Source organism: Schistocerca cancellata, chromosome 12 (genome assembly GCF_023864275.1).
Source record: "Schistocerca cancellata isolate TAMUIC-IGC-003103 chromosome 12, iqSchCanc2.1, whole genome shotgun sequence".
Taxonomy (NCBI): Eukaryota; Metazoa; Arthropoda; class Insecta; order Orthoptera; family Acrididae; genus Schistocerca; species Schistocerca cancellata.
Window position 1 is genome coordinate 109,023,832 of NC_064637.1, and position 16,435 is coordinate 109,040,266.

General features: G+C 42.8%; 1 protein-coding gene across 2 annotated transcripts in view; it reads left to right on the forward strand.

The window, feature by feature from the left end:
* The first annotated feature begins 263 nt into the window (after positions 1-263).
* Positions 264-16,435, forward strand: part of LOC126109384 (disintegrin and metalloproteinase domain-containing protein 10) — a 512,346-nt gene continuing 496,174 nt past the window's right edge. For both annotated transcript variants that reach the window (XM_049914406.1, XM_049914407.1), the window contains exon 1: positions 264-466. In XM_049914406.1, coding sequence (XP_049770363.1) covers positions 406-466 — 61 coding nt within the window. In that variant the 5' untranslated portion in view covers positions 264-405. The remainder of the gene's footprint in view (positions 467-16,435) is intronic.

A 16,435-nucleotide genomic window follows, 5' to 3' on the forward strand; every position in this document is an offset into this window, starting at 1 on the left:
GTCTTCGCGAACGTGCGGAATTTTCCTATCCGGAACATCAGCTGAGCCAGAGACCTGAAACAGACGGCTATACATTCAGACGTCAATATAAATATTTACATATATCATAACTAAACGACAAACAATGCAAACACATCACGAGTAATTGATGGCTATCAACATGCGTGCTATATCTTCCGAAAGTCAAACCGCCGTGCTAATGTAATTTCTTTCCGATTGACGTCTTTGTCATATGGCATTAGGCGAATCAGCGCAGGCGTACTCAGTTCTCTTTGGAGTTGTGGATGTGTGTGCAGAGACAAAGGTTTTTGTGGTAGTCAGTGAAGTAGATGTGTTAGTTTTGGTGAATGAAAGTGGTTTTATTGTGATTATAAGTGTGTGCATGGAACATATACGTATGGAATTATGTTCAGCGAGTGTGGATACGTAATATTCATCTTACTGCTGGCTCCGTACATCGAAAGTGGTAAGCAAATTCACCTGACAACAAGCGCCCTTGCTACTTCGCTCTACCCCTCTGCCTCAAAGCGGACTTGTCACTATTATGATTCAGAAGTGCTTTGAACGAAAATAGTATTTTGCTTGACGGAGTATAAGCGTTGTACATTAGTCTGAACGACACATCATAATAATATGCTAATTCAGCGATATGCAAAGAAGATTTTTTTGTGTATCAGCTGATTTGTTTATGGGGGCAACTAAGGTCGATCTCTTGTATTGAACATGAAATTTAGATCAACCTTATATTTTTGTTGGAAGAATAGCCGTCGTAATGTTCAAACTGATAACAAAATAATATTTTTTTCCAAATTTTTGTTCATGTGAAAACAGTTTACTATTAAATAGCATTAGTTAACAACTACACTACTCAAATATTTGATCGTGTGTTTCAGCTGATAATTAGTTTGATAGATTTTGCTTTTGTCGAAGTGTTTTTATCAGTTTTAATAGGCTCCGGTTCTGATAACCATAATTTGATACCAATATATGGTCAGTTGTGATGGTAGCAAGATCTTGTTTACCTGCTATATGCAAAATCACAAATCGTATTGTAATTACCCTCTTGTTTTAAATTATCTCACTGTGAACTGATATGCAGTTTTTTTAAATCCCTCTGTGAACAAATACACAGTTCTTCAAAAGCCAATTTTTCTGTGATAACGTTTTCGTGTTTTGTTCGTTTTATGGCGTTATTTTTTTCTGTGGATTCATATAGTAATGAACCTAGGATCATATAAAGATTTTATTTACATTGAGAAAAACGTGCAAAGCAAGAAGCGTTTCGGAAGACACAATGTTTATTTAGCAGTTTATGTGTATTGAGCGAAAGTGAAAGGACGCGGTACGTCTCACATCTTTCATGGCGAAGAACACAGCATATGCTTAACTTCTTTTTGTTTCCTTTCTTGAATTCGAGTTTCCTTTATTCGAACGATTATCTAAAGTAGAAATTCGCTGTGAATATGATCGTCGGAAGGAGAGGATCATTTGACATGTGAGCAGTCGGCAAAGATATTCAATAACCATCGGAACAAGAATACGAGCGACTAGCGCAATAAGGATCTACTATGGGGCTATTAGAAATAAATAATGCAGAAGATTTTTGCTCTGCATTATAACTATATGAACGTAACCAATATGTACTCTACCCTTTAATTACAATATTGTTACGCCCTAGCTGGGTTTGCTAGCGTGTAAACGTGTGGGAGAAGGCAAATTTGCGATTAAGGCTCGTTTCTTGGTGAGAAAGCGTCCAATTCTAACGCAAAGGAATGATTGTTGGACGCCTTTTTCGTAACTAAGACGCCAGACGTGATGGCGCGGCGCCAGGACGTCGAACTAATAACTAGGAAACTTGTGATCAACTTCATCTGTTTGTCCAGATGTTTGTTTCCGTGACGTTTTTCACACCACCGGATCAAGACAAGTGGAACCATCATCTGATTCATGAATTATCGCAACTTGTGAAATAAGAGCTTTTACTGGCGTTAATAGATTTTCCATTTCTTCGCTACTGATGATCCGGTAAACATCACTAGGTATCGTCCAACAAATCACATTTTCTTTTGGAGAAATCAATATATATAAATTGCCGAAATGATGTGATGATGATAAACAATCATGACAAACAACATTAAGGGTTAGTCTTATTTTTGTACGTAATTATCCAAGACGGTGGTGCACCGTGCAGCAAATACTCTAAAAGAAGTTGAGGCAATTTTGCCTTCAAGGACGTATAAATTAATATTTCCATCCTACCCCAGGCTTCGTGTACAATCTTTCACTGTGCATTACTTTTTATTTCTGCTGTTGCCCTCTCTCCTATGTAATTTATTTATCTGATGTTCAATTTCCAATATTGCATTTGCACCGTGTGTGAGAATTGTATCTTCATTGCGGCTGCAGTCATCTGTTGTGTATTCAAATGCCTCAAGTTAGAAACTCCTTTTTGCCCCTGGATTCTTAGTTTTTTTCCAACGCACTGCATCATAAAGGACTTCTGGGAATGCCATGTTTTTTTCCAAAAAAAATCTTTTAATTGTGCCACATAAGCTACGAATGATTTAAAGTCGTAATCATTGGAGTTATCAATACTTAGGTTTGTGTTCGGGTAATATTTTTACTCTTGTGAGATGTCTCTGATAAATGCTTCCGCGTTTAGTTTTATATACAGATACCGTCCGTGAATTGAATTCTGTATATCATATTTTAATTCTGTTGTGATTTTCAACTTTGGTTTAGCTCTTTATTGTGTAGGAAATTATGGGAGAGGGAGTCCCAGCAAATTTGCTAGTTGTCGTTAAAGCTCCAATAGCAAAACAAACATTGAAGTGGATGTAAACAGATAGTAATAAGAACACTATGTAATCACTATTATTATATTAAGTTTATTTAACGACGCCATTGTTATCTAATAATAATGATAAGCATGAGGTATCAGTTCGTATCCAGTAGGCTGCCAAAGATGACCTTTTTGCAAGAGAGAAAGTAATCACATAATATGCTAAAGTCAGTCCATAGACTGTGTTTATATTAAATACAATGTAATTTCAAAACATGTATATGTGGAACGTGTGAATCACTGGAGGACATTCCTTCTTGCACTGGTCTTGAGCGAATCAGTACATTGAGACCAGTATAAGGAGGAGGAATGCGGACTGAAACAAAACAGTTTAGTAGACAAACGATGAAAGACAGAGGTACCACAAATGTCCCAAACCGCTCTGAGGATGGATAAAGGAAACATAAACGACAACTTGGCATTCGCCTGCGATTTTCGTACTTCTGATTGACGTCAGTGATTCGCATGCAGGGATATAATTACCGGTTAGTAAGTATTCATCCACAAGCATTCGCTTCCATTTTTTTTTTTTAATTCAATCCAGTAAGTCACAAATAGCTGAATACAATTAAACAAGCCTCAGTACTGGTATTCCTGCAATTTTAAGGGAATGTCAAAAGAAACGTCCTTAGGTTTGAGTGTGGATATACTAATCTTGTAGTCCCGGCGGAGGTTTGAGTCCTCCCTCGGGCATGGGTATGTGTGTTTGTCCTTGGGATAATTCAGGTTAAGTAGTGTGTAAGCTTAGGGACTGATGACCTTTGCTGTTAAGTCCCATAATATTTCACACACATTTGAACATACTAATCTTGACAATAAAAACCTTTAACCTTTCAGCAAACCTACTGAAATTGTGTGGTGTTACTGTCAACGCTATTTTTAAGCTTCTGTTTAATGTTCAATTATGCCGCGTAGTGTGTTTAAACCCCAAACTCTACAAGCTTATGGGATTGCCATGGGAACCTAATCCGATCAGTTTCATTCCTGATTAAGGTAGTCGTGGACTTCAATTCTGTAATACTTCGCATCTTATTCGTAAAGGGACTATTATGTATGATTTTATTACGTAAGCTTGTTACTCAGTCGGGATATAAGTTGGCAGTGAAGGAAACCAAGGTAGAATTCAAAAACCGAATTGAAGATCGGGGACAATAAACATAAATGAATTCGCTGAATGTGAATATCGTGACACCAGCTGTATTAGGGATCGATATACCACCTATTAATACAGTGCTACAGTGGAGCTCATCTGACACGACTACCTATTGACGACACGCAAAATTTTTTGACGGGCCGGGACTCGAACCCTGATTTGCCGGTTATCGCGACCAGTCGCCGTAACCACGTAACTATTCATGCACGCCTCCCACTTGCGATAAACGAGACTTCCGGGTTCAAGCCACAGTCCACAATTAATGTTCATATATAGCTAGTAAATCTATATCTAACACAGGTAATATCAAAATATGCGCATTCAGCTAATTTATTTCAAATTAATTACGACGCCTGTCAGTCGTTATTAATATCTGTCAATTCGGACAAGCAGGTAAATAATCTGAAGTTGGCCGATGACATTGTAATTCTGTCAGAAACAGCAAAAGACCTGGAAGAGCAGATGAACGGAATGGACAGTGTCTTGAAAGGAGGATATAAGATGAACATCAACAAAAGCGAAACGAGGATAATGCAATGTGTTGTTGTTGTGGTCTTCAGTCTTGAGACTGGTTTGATGCAGCTCTCCATGCTACTTTATCCTGTGCGGGCCTCTTCATCTCCCAGTACCTACTGCAGCCTACATCCTTCTGAATCTGCTTAGTGTATTCATCTCTTGGTCTCCCTCTACGATTTTTACCCTCCACGCTGCCCTCCAGTACTAAATAGGTGATCCCTTGATGCCTCAGTACATGTCCTACCAACCGATCCCTTCTTCTAGTCAAGTTGTGCCACAAACTCCGCTTCTCCCCAATTCTATTCAATACCTCCTCATTAGTTATGTGATCTACCCATCTAATCTTCAGCATTCTTCTGTAGCACCACATTTCGAAATCTTCTATTCTCTTCTTGTCTAAGCTATTTATCGTCCATGTTTCACTTCCACACATGGCTACACTCCATACAAATAGTTTCAGAAACGACTTCCTGACACTTAAATCAATACTCGACGTTAACAAATTTCTCTTCTTCAGAAACGCTTTCCTTGCCATTGCCAGTCTACATTTTATATCCTCTCTACTTCGACCATCATCAGTTATTTTGCTCCCCAAATAGCAAAACTCCCAGTCGAATTAAAATGGTTGGTGCTGAGGGAATTAGATTAGGAAATGAGACACTTAAAGTAGTAGATGAGTTTTGCTATTTGGGGAGCAAAATAACTGGTGATGGTGGAAGTAGAGAGGATATAAAATGTAGACTGGCAATAGCAAGGTAAGCGTTTTTGAAGAAGAGAAATTTGTTAACATCGAGTATTGATTTGTGTGTCAAGAAGTCGTTTCTGAAAGTATTTGTATGGAGTGTAGCCATGTATGGAAGTGAAACGTGGACGATAAATAGTTTGGACAAGAAGAGAATATAAGCTTTCGAAACGTGGTGCTACAGAAGAACTTTGAAGATTAGATGGGTAGATCACATAACTAATGAGGAGGTATTGAATAGAATTGGGGAGGAGAGATATTTGTGGCACAACTTGACTAGAAGAAGGAATCGATTGGTAGAACATCTTCTGAGGCATGAAGGGATTACCAATTTAGTACTGGAGGGCAGCGTGGAGAGTAAAATTCGTAGAGGGAGACCAAGAGATGAATACACTAAGCAGATTCAGAAGGATGTAGGCTGCAGTAGGTACTGGGACATGAAGAAGCTTGCACAGGATAGAGTAGCATGGAGAACTGCATGAAACCAGTATCTGGACTGAAAACAATAACATTGAGCTGACAAAAGTCAAGGGATAGTGACACTCACATATACAGATGGCGGCAGTGACGCGTCCACAAGGTATGAAAGGGCTGTGCATTGGCGGAGCTGTCATTTGTATTCAGGTGATTGACGTGGAAAGGTTTCTGAATTGATTATGGCCGCGCGGCGGGAACTTTCAACGCGAAATGGTAACTGGAGCTAGAGCGATGGAACATTCATTTTGGAAGAGGAAATTCAGTATTCTGAGATCCACAATGTCAAGAGTGTGCCAGCATACCACATTTCAAGCATTACGTATTATCACGGACAACGCAGTGAGCGACGGCCTTCACTTAACGACCGAGAGCATCGTCGTTTGCGTCGAGTTGTCGATGCTAACAGACAAGCTACACTACGTGTAATAACCGCAGACATCAATGTCGGTTATACGACGGAGTCGAGACGCGATGCGCGATGATGGGTGTCTCCGTCGGTTGACGAGAGACAAGATGTGAAAAAGCTCTTAAGAAATCGTTCCTCGCCTAATGATTAAAGTTTTATTGTGAATTCGCACAGTTTCCTTATTAACGCAAACTGCGCGCTCTGATTGCCTCTTATGGTTTGATGTTGAATTATTATGTACCCGGTTAACACTTCAGTGCAGTACTTGATGAATCTTCCCTCGTGTGCGTCGTCCACATCACCAAAAGCGAGGAAAAAAATTCAGTTGCAGATCTTATTGTTCGTTCCCAGAATGAGATTTTCACTCAGCGGAGTGTGCGCTGATATGAAACTTCCTGGCAGATTAAAACTGTGTGCCAGACCGAGACTCGAACTCGAGACCTTTCCCTTTCGCGGGCAAGTGCTCTACCTACTGAGCTATCCAAGCACGACTCACGCCCCATCCCCACAGCTTTTCTTCTGCCAGTACCTCGTCTCCTACCTTCCAAACTTTACAGAAGCTCTCCTGCGAACCTTGCAGAACTAGCACTCCTGCAGAGTGAAAATATCATTCTGGAAACATTTCCCAGGCTGTGGCTAAGCTAAGTCTCCGCAATATCCTTTCTTTCAGGAGTGCTAGTTCTGCAAGGTTCGCAGGAGAGCTTCTGTAAAGTTTGGAAGGTAGGAGAAGAGGTACTGGCAGAAGTAAAGCTGTGAGGATAGGGCATGAGTCGTGCTTGGGTAGCTCAGTCGGTAGAGCACTTGCCCGCGAAAGGCAAAGGTCCCGAGTTCGAGTCTCGGTCTGGTACACAGTTTTAATCTGCCAGGAAGTTTCGTATTGGTCGTTGTTTGTTCGTTGCTAAGTAAAATTGTTCGCTCTATATGATGCAAGATCCACAGATACTCTTTAACAATGTCTTAATTATCTTGCTTCGTAATATTATGTATGTCCAAACCTTCCTTGTCTCAACTAACAGTCCATTTATTTCCTAGTTAAATAGTCACTGTTCATTCACTTTTGATGAGCAATTACCAAATATTCATAGACTGATGGAGGCGACACGTTGAATTTCCACTTTTAGTGAAAAAATTTATTGTTTCTTTTCGCTAAATACTTTATAAACATCACGCACACACGCTTAATTAGCACTGGCAGTTCTGTTAGTTTCAAGTATCGTGACAATTACGACAGCTTTAACCCTCGGCGTAATTGTATCTTCTTCATGCATTCGTGTCAATGTCTCCTACTCAACACTAAACGTGTATTATAGTCCTGTGAAACTTTGTCCATTCCTTTCTGTAAGTTCACTTATATGATGATGAGTCCAATAATGCCTACTTCCGTCAAAAAGTCCAACAACTCGGTATACACAGTCAGCGTACTATCTCGCTTCAAGTCTCTAGTCTGAATATCAGTTCACAAAAATCCGTGCGTCTAGTCACGCAACAACGACTCTTAAAAGTAAAACAATCTCGTCACGCTCTGTTCGCTCAACTATGACTTGATAGCACGATAGCTAGCAAGCAACTTACTTTTTCCGTGAATGAGTATTGTAGACGCATTGAATTTCTTCGTTGCGTTTACAACTCTCTTCCACGTAAAAGTTATCTCTGACCGACATTTTTTTTGGACTTAAGTTTCATGGTATTAATTTGCAATTATTACTTAAATGTTTGGCAAATAACTAAATACGACCTTTCTTTCTTCTTCCTTTATACCAAAACACACTCTGTAATGCTTAATGTTGGTGTTTATCAAGACTTTCTGGTGTTATATCATCGGCAAAGTTGTCGAACCTGTCAGGATAACTTTTCCCTACTTTACATCCTGATGGTCTTTCCTAATTGCGTTTTGGGTAGGGTGACCAGAAGTCCGGATTAATCCGGTCATGTCCTCCTTTTTAGCTTTTTAGCCTTTTTGTCCGGGCGGATTTTTACAGTATCCGGCTTTTTCGCAAAGTTGAGCGTAATACAATTAAATTTACAATACGTCCCGTTTTATTGCTTTTTTCTTAAATACTTTAGCTATTGGCACAACCTTCGTGATAAACACGCACGAAGGCGGTGTTAGTAGGTGGCACCAGGATGGTCGATGTTATCGTTGATCGATCTATAAGCGAATACAAATATCGATTATTTTAAATTTTCGTTTCGTATCTTCGCTTTGTATTGGCTTGGCCTCCTGTAGTGCACGTGTGATTTATGATTGTAATTTTTAACCGAGTGAGTTACGTAAAATATTTGGCTATGTCTAAACGAAAGTGTACATTTTCTGATGTCCTTTTCTGCGAATATCCAGCTTTCAAGAAAGGGAGAAATGAATTTGAAGCGGAATGTAGGATATGTAGAGCTGGAACGTACGTGTTATTGAGTGGCCAATAAAGGTAAGAAATAACCCGACAGATTAACCATCATGGTTTTATTTCATTGCTTCATAGTCACTCAATTTATTTGTATTCGGAAGGTTAAAGTGCCGTTTACATGTCGTCAATTGTTGCTTGAATTGTAGATGTTGGTAGCGGTGCGTCGAATGAAGGGAGGTGAATGGTGTTAAGTTTTTCGCTTTGTAAACAATTCTGTGTTGTTTACATAACAAAACAATTGACGCCACACTGTCACCAGAATCAATGTTTATAAAAATGGTTCAAATGGCTCAGAGTACTATGGGACTGAACATCTATGGTCATCAGTCCCCTAGAACTTAGAACTACTTAAACCTAACTAACCTAAGGACATCACACAACACCCAGCCATCACGAGGCAGACAAAATCCCTGACCCCGCCGGGAATCGAACCCGGGAACCCGGGCGTGGGAAGCGAGAACGCTACCGCAAGACCACGAGATGCGGGCAATGTTTATAATTTTTTTTTATTGCTCAGTTAAACACCACCTGACCATCAGTAACAATTAACTACTAGTTTTACCGGTAATTCCCGGCAGTCACGTGACTTGTACAAAGCTGATGGGTGGTATCCCTCGTGTGCAGTTGACCCGTTTGACGTGTCCTCTTTTTTTCTTCCTTTGTCCTCCTTGTTGAAGCTGTTTGTCCTCCTTTTTAAACAACTGCATCTGGTCACCTTTGGTTTGGGGTTCATTAGGGTGTTACAGAGTCCAGTGGGAAGAACATGACATCGTCTGGAGCGCGTCTCCTGCACTCACGAGCATCATCGGTTAGACCCTAGACAACTGGAATACCGTGGCGTGGTCAGATGAGCCCCGATTTTAGTTGCTAAAAGCTGTTGGAAAAATGAAATGGAGTCCCATGCTTCTTTACAGAGCGTAGGGGAACGATGCGGGAGACCCGCACCGCCTTACTAGGCAAGGTCCTAACGGAGGTGATTAGCCGTTGCCTTCCTCCGACCGTAATGGGGATGAATGATGATGATGAATACGACACAACAAGACCCAGTCATTTCGAGGCAGGAAAAATCCCTGACCCCGCCGGGAATCGAACCCGGGACCCAGTGCTTGGGAAGCGAGAACGCTACCGCGAGACCACGAGGGCGGAGAGCTCTTAGGAGAGTTCAAATGTGGCCCAGACCCCACGAAGTCATGGACCCAAGTTGCCAACAAGTCATTGTGCAGGTTGGTAGTGGTGCCATGATATCAGTGACTGCAAATGATTATGTCCGACTACTTGGAGACCATTTACAGCCACTCACGAACTTCGCATTCCCGAAGAACGCTGAAATTCTTATGGATGACACTGTGCCGTGTCAACGGGCCACAGTTGTTCGCGATTGGTTCGCGTTCTGGACAATCTGAGCGAATGATTTGGCCGCCCAGACCGCCCGACATGAATCCCATCTGACATTTATTGGACTTAACCGAGAGGTCAGTTGGTGCACAAAATCCTGCATTGAGGCAGCACGGTTCATTTTTTTCTGCATGGGACTCCAACGACTTGTCGAGTCTATGCACCTCGACTACTGCACCACACGAGGCAAAAGGAGGTCCGACCCGATATTAGAAGATATCCCATGACTTTTGTCATCTCAGTGTATTAAATTCTGCATCTACATCCATATTCCGCAAGCCACCAGACGGTGTGTTGCGGAGGGTACCTTGAGTACCTCTATCGGTTCTCCCTTCTATTCCAGTCTCGTATTGTTCGTGGAAAGAAAGATTGTCGGTATGCCTCTGTGTGGGCTCCAATCTCTCTGATTTTATCCTCATGGTCTCTTCGCGAGGTATACTTAGGAGGGAGCAATATATGCTTGACTCCTCGGTGAAGGCATGTTGTCGAAACTTCAACAAAAGCCCGTACCGAGCTACTGAGCGTCTCTCTTGCAGAGTCTTCCACTGGAGTTTATCTGTCATCTCCGTAACGCTCTGGTGATTGTTAAATGATACCGTAACGAAGCTCCGTTGGATCTTCTCTATCTCTTCTATCAACCCTATCTAGTACGGATCCCACAACGGTGAGCAGGATTCAAGCAGTAGGCGAGTAAGTGTACTGTAACCTACTGCCTTTGTTTTCGGACTGCATTTCCTTAGGATTCTTCCAATGAATCTCAGTCTGGCACCTGCTTTACCGACGATTAATTTTATGTGATCATTCCATTTTAAATAACTCCTAATGCCTACTCCCAGATAATTTATGGAATTAACTGTCTCCAGTTGCTGACTTGCTATATTGCAGCTAAATGATAAAGCATCTTTCTTTCTATGTATTCGCAGCACATTACAATTGTCTACTTTGAGATTCAATTGTCATTCCTTGCACCATGTGTCAATTCGTTGCAGACTCTCCTGCATTTCAGTACAATTTTCCATTGTTATAACCTCTCGATATATTACAACATCATCCGCAAAAAGCCTCGGTGAACTTCCGGTGTTATCCGCAAGGTCATTTATGTATGCTGTGAATAGCAACGGTCCTACGACACTCCCCTGCGGCACACCTGAAATCACTCTTACTTCGGAAGACTTCTCTCCATTGAGAATGACACATTGCGTTCTGTTATCTAGGAACTATTCAATCCAGTCACACAGTTCGGACGGGCAACAGAAAGAATAGCTTTTCTGAAAAAGATAAATATGCAGGTATTCTTTTCTGAAAGTAGTTGTATGGATGGCAGGGTTATACGGAAGTGAAGCGTGGACGATAAGCAGTACAGGAAAGATGATAATAGGTTTTGAAATGTTGTGCTACAGATGAATGTTGAAAATGCATAGGTCACAGCGTACTGATTTGAGGAAAAAAGAAATTTGTCGCATATTACACTAAGAAAATGGGTAGGTTGATGAGACATTTCCTGAGGCCTCAAGGAATAATGAATATGGCAGTGGAGAGACGTGTTGGAAACTAAGGCCTGCCCTGAGTAAGCTTGTTAAAGAGCTTGTACTGCGCTGAACAAAAAGTGCACACTTGAACGTGCAGGGTAAGTCGTGGCCAGAATAGTGTTCTGTGTCGTTTTGAGTGCATTATGTCGGAGCTAAGTGGATTCGAACGTGGACAAATTGGTTACGTAAGCACGCATCATACGAGAAGCAAGAAAGTAGTCGAAGTGTTTGTGTTCAAGAAACACTGCATAGGAGTTTTATACCGTATTCGATAGTAGTAGATAGTCATCGAAGAGGATTGTGACGATAAACAACAGAACGGTGTCGTTTGGTGGAACCACACCGGGATTCGCGTGGAGCGATGTGCGGAAAACCACGGAAAATGTAAATCTGTACTGCCGGACTACAAGGTGAACTGTGTTCCGCTCGAATGGAAATCCTATATTTTTTATCACTGCAGCATCTCGAGAGGTGCCTTGGTTACATTTATTTTCACTTATGGGGTTCCTACAGCCGTCGCTGCATCCCATATAATTATCTGTCGCTGTCGGTTTCTGTGCTGTCACGCTTATATGAGATACAGATTCCAAGTGCACATTCAAGCAAATTTCTTGGAATATACAGAAACTTTCATATACCCGTGTCATGGACACCTCGATCACCGTTTAGTCCTGAAACAAAAATTTGCGCGTAACTCAACACTGCAGTATGTTGGTATGGAAATCGTCCAACTTAACTTGAGGCATGCCAGTGGTGATCATAGGGCACAAAGAGAAAACCACTATTGCCGCTTCATGGCGAGGAGTCCACAGCTTGTGGTCTCGGGGTAGCGTTCTCGCTTCCCGAGCACTGGGTCCCGGGTTCGGTTCCCGGCGGGAGGGGGGGGGGGGGGGTTAGGGAGTTCACCCGCCTTGAGATGACTGGGTGTTTGTGCTCATCATTTCAACATCATTCGTGAAAGAGGCGAGATTGGGCTGAGCAAAGGTTGGATATTTGTATGGGCGCTGATAACCGAGCAGTTGAGCGCCCCTCAAACCAGTCATCATCATCATGGCGAGGAATGTTGCTGTCGGAATATATCCGGCTACGCTGATACCGTGTGAAGCTCGCACTGTGTTCTGATCACTTGCTATTATGACGCACGGAAGTAACAAGGTGAAGCTGCGTTGCGACGACCTTCGCGAGTGGTATTTACGAGGTGCATTCAAGTTCTAAGGCCTCCGATTTTTTTTCTCCGGACTGGAAAGAGATAGAAACATGCGCATTGTTTTAAAATGAGGCCGCATTCATTGTCAATACGTCCCACAGATGGCAGCACCGTACGGCAGATGGAATTTTACCGCCAGCGGCGAGAATGAGAATTGTTTTAAATACTTAAAATGGCGACGTTTTCCTTACTTGAACAGCGTGCAATCATTCGTTTTCTGAATTTGCGTGGTGTGAAACAAATTGAAATTCATCGACAGTTAAAGGAGACATGTGGTGACGGAGTTATGGATGTGTCGAAAGAGCGTTCGTGGGTGCGAAAGTTTAATGAAGGCAGAACCTTGTGTGACAACAAACCGAAAGAACCTCGGGCTCGCACAAGCCGGTCTGACGACATGATCGAGAAAGTGAAGAGAATTGTTTTGGAGGATCGCCGAATGACTGTTGAACAGATCGCCTCCAGAGTTGGCATTTCTGTGGGTTCTGTGCACACAATCCTGCATGACGACCTGAAAATGCAAAAAGTGTCATCCAGGTGGGTGCCACGAATGCTGACGGACGACCACACAGCTGCCCGTGTGGCATATTGCCGAGCAATGTTGACGCGCAGCGACAGCACGAATGGGACTTTCTTTTCGTCGATTGTGACAATGGATGAGACGTGGATGCCATTTTTCAATCCAGAAACAAAGCGCCAGTCAGCTCAATGGAAGCACACAGATTCACCGCCACCAAAAAAATTTCGAGTAACTGCCAGTGCTGAAAAAATAATGGTGTCCATGTTCTGGGACAGCGAGGGCGTAATCCTTACCCATTGCGTTCCAAAGGGCACTATGGTAACAGGTGCATCCTACGAAAATGTTTTGAAGAACAAATTCCTTCCTGCACTGCAACAAAAACGTCCGGGAAGGGCTGTGCGTGTGCTGATTCACCAAGACAATGCACCCGCACATCGAGCTAAATTTCGCAACAGTTTCTTCGTGATAACAACTTTGAAGTGATTCCTCATGCACCCTACTCACCTGACCTGGCTCCTAGTGACTTTTTGGCTTTTTCCAACTATGAAAGACACTTTCCGTGGCCGCACATTCACCAGCCGTGCTGCTATTGCCTCAGCGATTTTCCAGTGGTGAAAACAGACTCCTAAAGAAGCCTTCGCCGCTGCCATGGAATCATGGCGTCAGCGTTGTGAAAAATGTGTACGTCTGCCAGGGCGATTACGTCGAGGAGTAACGCCAGTTTCATCGATTTCGGATAGTAGTTAATTAGAAAAAAAAAATCTCAGGCCTTAGAACTTGAATGCACCTCGTATTTGTAGCAGTGTGTATGAAATAAAAATAAGGGCACAGCTCAAGATCAGACGATAAGCAGTTAACTGTGTAGTGACTATTACAGCGCCACTCAGCCTTAGCTCGTAAAGAATGACAGCAGCGGTAAGTGTCACGAAAACTGAAGTGTTCCGAGAGTTAGGAGCAGTACTAGGATATCAGGCCTCAAGACAGCGTACACGGACCTATGTAGCTTCGAGACCTAGAAGATTTCGTATCGCCCGCAGTTCAAACGCTTAGAGACCCGTGGTCTAGCATAATGAGGACGGGCGTCATCGTGTAGTAGCGTGACCTCACGCAGTCTTCCTGATCATTGTTCGTGGATTGTGTGTACAAGACACGGGCGATACTGAAATCAACGATAGTGTACGAAACGCTCTACAATTCTCAGCTGACTGGCGGCGGCTAAAGCCTTTAAAGCATACCCTGTTCTCTATGAGATCTGGCTTATAGCAGTTGCTTACCACGTAGCAGGCTGCCAATTGCCTTCGGAAAAGAAGGGGAAGGTGAGCGGATATTAATTATACGCAGCCACACGGACTAAACAATGTGTTTGGTAAATTAAAATTATGTGTTGGAGCTGATCTCGAAACCAGGAACTTGCCTTTCGTGACCAATACTGGTACTGGCGGAAGTAAAACTGTAGGGGCGGGTCGTGGATGTTGCTTGGATAGCTCAGTTGGTAACAGCATTGGCAGCAAACGGAAAGGTCCAGCACATAGCTTTCATCTGCCAGTAAGTTGGGGTGGGTTGTTTGGGGAAGGAGACCAGACAGCGAGGTCATTGGTCTCAACGGACTAGGGTAGGACGGGGAAGGAAGTCGACCGTGCCCTTTGAAAGGAACCATCCTGGCATTTGCCTGGAGCGATTTAGGGAAATCACGGAAAACCTGCCAGTAAGTTGCATAACAGGTGAATTATGTATGTCCAAAAACGAGCTGAAATTTCGGAAATTTGTGGTAAGTTCCTGCGGAACCAAACAGCTGAGGTCATCGGTCCCTAGGCTTACACACTACTTAATCTAACTTAAACTAACTTACGCTAAGGACAACTCACACACCCGAGGCACGATTCGAACCGCCGACGTGGGTAACCGCGCGAACCGTGGCAAGGCGCCCCAGACCACGCGGCTACGCCACACGGCCACGAACTGAGAAACAGAATTTGTAAATATAGTTCTGGTCAAGTACTGAAGTGTGTGGTTCAATTGAGGAGCTTCTAAAAGAAATGAGTGTCTCTCTGTGCGAATGATATGGACGGCACGAACGGTAGATACGCCAAATTCTGCACTTAACCCATCACACACAGTAACAGCTGTCTGACTGTGCATCCGAGGCGCGTTGGACCAGCCACAATGCATTTACATCATACATGTTCTTCATGTCAATGGATATGACTGAACGAGTTGGAATGATGTGTTGTAGGAGCAACTCGAAAGTATTGGCACTTTATTATAGGTGCCGGCCGAAGTGGCCGAGCAGTTCTAGGCGCTACAGTCTGGAACCGCGCGACCGCTACGGTCGCAGGTTCGAATCCTGCCTGGGGCATGGATGTGTGTGGTGCCCTTAGGTTAGTTAGTTTTAAGTAGTTCTAAGCCCTAGGGAACTGATGACCTCAGAAGTTAAGTCCCATAGTGCTCAGAGCCATTTGATCCATTTTTACTATTATTATTATTATTATTATTATTATTATTATTATTATTATTATAGGTACTTCTCAGCAAATGCCTGTCTCTGTATCCCTCTTGCAATGTAATTGTCAAGTGGAATAAGTCTGAAACTCAGTTTCTGTTCTGGATGAAGGAAGAGATTAATTGGCTTGGACCAAACAGTAAAGCATACTGTACGCAACGATCGTTTGACTACTGCAAATCACTTTCACTCTATCAGTTGTGATGCTGCTCAGCAACCACACACTAGAAGAACGAGTTTGCATCGTCCATCAATATGGTACCAATGACCGGTATGGGGAATCGTGGAAGACGGTTTCATGAAATAGTGAATCTCAGTAAATCATGCAGAACTCAGTGTATGGACCAGGAGCTCTTCTCGACTCCTGTATTTACCTTAGTGTGTTGTGGTGACGGCGAAATTCAGTGTGAGCTTCTCTGTTGTTTTGAACTGTTGCTCTTTTAAAGGCCATGCACCAGCTCTTCTCACTCAGAGAAATTTCCTTACTTTTGCATAAAGCCACCATTTCTCGTTAGCAGGGGCGTTGCAAGATAGGAATGGTCGTTGTTGTTCACAAGCCGACTGACGACGAGTAAGCAGAGATGCACGTTGGCCACCCGCTGGTATTTCTTTTTTTCAGAGCACGCGGTACCCGTACACCCGATCACGGCGGTGGAATGATTATACAAAGAAGAACCGAAGAAACTGGTTCACCTCCTTAATATCGTGTGGGCCCGCCACGAGCAAGTAGAAGTGCCCCAACAAGACGT